We start from the raw sequence: 3,174 nt of genomic DNA on the forward strand, positions 1-3,174 counted from the left end.
GCGAATTGATAGAGTGCGAATAGTGCTAATACCTGATTTTTTAGAGTTACTTTCAACTTGAATCGGAGATGAAATTGGAGTCGAATCAGGAATGTTTGAGTAGCTGAATGCTTTTGGTTTTTTTAAGCATTTCAACATTGTCTTTGTATCAATTAGGTGCTATGGTAATAAAAACATATTTTAATCTCTTCATATATTATCTCATTATTTTAATCTTTATATTCCTTAATAAGAAAAATAAATATATAATAAATACAATAAAAATAATAACAATAAAAATACTATAAAAAAATATACAATAAAAATAATAAAATTTCATAATAAAATTTTTTACATCATATGATCGTGTGCTTATTAATAGAAAAATCAAAACTATTTTTTTTACATTGTTTATTTGAATGTCATTAACATACTACAAATATGCTAATCGACATCATGACTTTGGCCTGTAAACGCTAAGCAAATATTGTACAAATCTTCGTTCTTTAGCTGCTCGAGGATTAATTCACAGCAAAGAATCGGCATCCGTTTCTGTATCAGTTCGAAGTAAAATGCCAGTGTCCATCGCTGAAAAAATTTTCTCGACATTACCTCGCACAGATGCGAAACACAAGCCCAATTTTCATCTTCGGAGAGCATATACAATTTTTCCGGGCACGATAACTCATAGTAGTCGGTATATGTGAGTTGTTTTGCGGCTTCTTCGGGTCGTAACCGGATCAGTTCGTCGAGCGACAGATCAGGATTCATCATTATTTCTATTGCTTTGCTCGCGAACTCCACATCATCATACCAACCTTCTTCGAATTCTTGCGAATTCTCGAACAAGCCGTTACTCGCGAAAAACGTCATGACCGCTAAGGCGTCGCTTTCATTTAGTTCGTATCCTCTATTTTCTAGGCACTCGATAACGACCATGGCACCAGATGCTGCATCCAATTTAAAATTGAACCACATATGATCATTCCACCTTCGAAATCCCTCTTCAAAGTCACTCGCCGTTGGAAATACGAATTCGGATAGATCAGCACCATTATCCAATAGTACATCGACCAGGTGTGGCATAATATTTGCTACAGCCCATTGAAGAGGTGTCCGGCCTGAATTGTCCGGAGCATCTACCTGAACCAGCTGATTGAGTTCTTCGTTGATCTTAAAAAATAATTTTATCAATTCATCATCGCGGAGCTCGTCTCTCGTACAAATGAAGTGCAAAGGAGTCGATCCCTTCTCGTTGGCTACATTTGGATTTGCGCCTCTTCGCAGCAATAATTCGGTCATCTTCTTGTATCTGCTGCGCAGAGCATAGTGTAGCGGGGTGTTACCCAATTCGTCTCGGGCATTGACCTGTAACGTCTGCTGTTCATCGTCGATAATCTTAAAGAATAGTTCTGCCATCGCATTGTCCTTATCGTCGTCGTCGTCGTCGTCGTCATAATCATCATCGTCGTCATCTTCGTCGTCGTTATCATCATCATCATCACCGTTATCATCGTCATCATCGCCATCTCTTTTGCAAATAATATGCAGAGATGTTAATCCGTTGGCATTGCCTAAATTAGGATTCGCACCTCTACTTAACAGATATCCAAACATATCCATGTTGCGGCCCCGCAGAGCATAGTGAAGTGGTGTGTTACCCCAACTGTCCGGGGCATGAACTAGCCGATGTTCCTCTGCGCCGATCTCCAATATTGTTGCCGCCAAACTAATGCCATAGTAATACTGGCAAATGATGTGCAGAGGGGTCAATCCGTCCTTGTTAGCCAATCTTGGATCGGCGCCTCTTTTGATCAATAATTGGGCCACTTTCTTGTTTCCGTACTTTAGAGCCAAGAGCAATGGTGTATTGCCCAACTTGTCCTGGACATTGATCGGAATCAGCTTACCCTTTTCGTCATTCATTCTGAAGAATATCCCCGCCAAGTCGCTATCGCTTTGCCTCTTGCAAATAATATGAAGAGGAGTCGATCCCTCCACGTCCGCCAAAATCGGATTGGCACCGTTTTCCAGCAGCACTTGAACAGAGTATTTATGTCCATTAGCGAGAGCGTAGTGAAGCGGGGTCTGACCCATCTGGTCCCGGGCATCGACCTGAACCGACTGACCCACACATTTGTAGTTTCTACGGGTGAGCAATATTATCGTCAAATTATTAACACTGTGTCGCATCGTGGCTGTGTTTAGAATGTGCAGAGGGGTCAATCCTTCTGCATTGACCAAATTTGGGTCCGCGCCATGACTCAGCAGCAATTTAGCCACGTCCTTGTGCCTATTAACCAGGGCCAGATGCAGCGGCGGTTCGAAGAAGCTGCCGTCCGTATCACGGGGAAGACAATTGGGATCCTGGCCCTGTTCGAGGAATTTCTCGACAACATCTTCAAATCCAAACTTGCAGGCCACGTGGAAGTGTGTCAATCCAGATTCATCGATGTAATTCACTTTAAACTTATCGTATATTTTGAAAAGATTTTCGATGGTGTTGCCGACACCACGTGTGGCCGCGAGATGAATTGCTGTCGTGCGACGCAACAGTGGCTTACCGTCTTCATCGACTTCGGGTTTATTCTTGTAACCTGAGCGTACCGCAAACTCAATGAATTCATATCCCATACGATAATACTTGGTATGGCAATAATTTACAGAATCTGTGAGTAGATATTCAATTTCTTTATCCTGAAAAATGTCTCGGAGATCAAAAACTTGGCCCTTCCAATCACTGATAAAAAGATAAAATTTACAGAGAAAATCAACTCGCTCTTCTTCGATCTCCAAATTGAACTTTTTTTGTAAGTTCTTTATTTTTTCTAACTTTATTTTGTTAACGATACTTTCAGCGAATTCATTATCGAACGGCATGTTTATCGTTTAGCGCACTTACATACACAAAAACACAGTCACTTATAATTTAAGAAGATATATATATTTTTTTCAAGAAAATCACTTGCTGCGATCTATATACTATTTACGCTGCAGCATCGTAACGTGTACTGAAGCACATGGTCTATATGTAAGAGATGCATGTAACTCTAGAAAGCAGAAGAAATCGTACATGCAGAGTAGTAGGGACTAATCTTGTGTGTAGCGCACGCTGCAATAATAACAACAGTACGTGGATAAGCCTAAGCCCCGCCCCTACTTCGTTAGAACTTTCACTTTCTAATCGTTACAGAA

The 3,174-nt window shown here is 40.7% G+C and overlaps 1 protein-coding gene across 1 annotated transcript; it reads right to left on the reverse strand.

Annotated features, from left to right (window-relative positions):
- Positions 1-423: 423 nt before the first annotated feature.
- LOC106653819 (serine/threonine-protein phosphatase 6 regulatory ankyrin repeat subunit C-like) lies at positions 424-2,859 on the reverse strand. Its single transcript, XM_014373398.1, has 3 exons — positions 1,549-2,859; positions 592-1,347; positions 424-531 (listed from the first exon to the last, which is right to left on the reverse strand). Exons 1-3 carry the CDS (start codon positions 2,857-2,859, stop codon positions 424-426), a joined length of 2,175 nt encoding a protein of 724 aa, XP_014228884.1.
- Between the last annotated feature and the right edge of the window lie 315 nt (positions 2,860-3,174).

The sequence above is a fragment of the Trichogramma pretiosum genome, unplaced genomic scaffold (assembly GCF_000599845.2).
Source record: "Trichogramma pretiosum strain Unisexual culture from Peru unplaced genomic scaffold, Tpre_2.0 scaffold11, whole genome shotgun sequence".
NCBI lineage: Eukaryota > Metazoa > Arthropoda > Insecta > Hymenoptera > Trichogrammatidae > Trichogramma > Trichogramma pretiosum.

Bases quoted from the DNA above. Each gene is read 5' to 3' on its own strand.
- LOC106653819 (XM_014373398.1), bottom strand. From the start codon at position 2,859: ATGCCGTTCGATAATGAATTCGCTGAAAGTATCGTTAACAAAATAAAG. The intron at 1,348-1,548 runs GCCAACGGATTA...CAGACGTTACAG, and splicing joins CGAATCCTAATTTAGGCAAT to GTCAATGCCCGAGACGAATT. The intron at 532-591 runs GTAATGTCGAGA...GAACTGATACAG, and splicing joins GTGTTTCGCATCTGTGCGAG to AAACGGATGCCGATTCTTTG.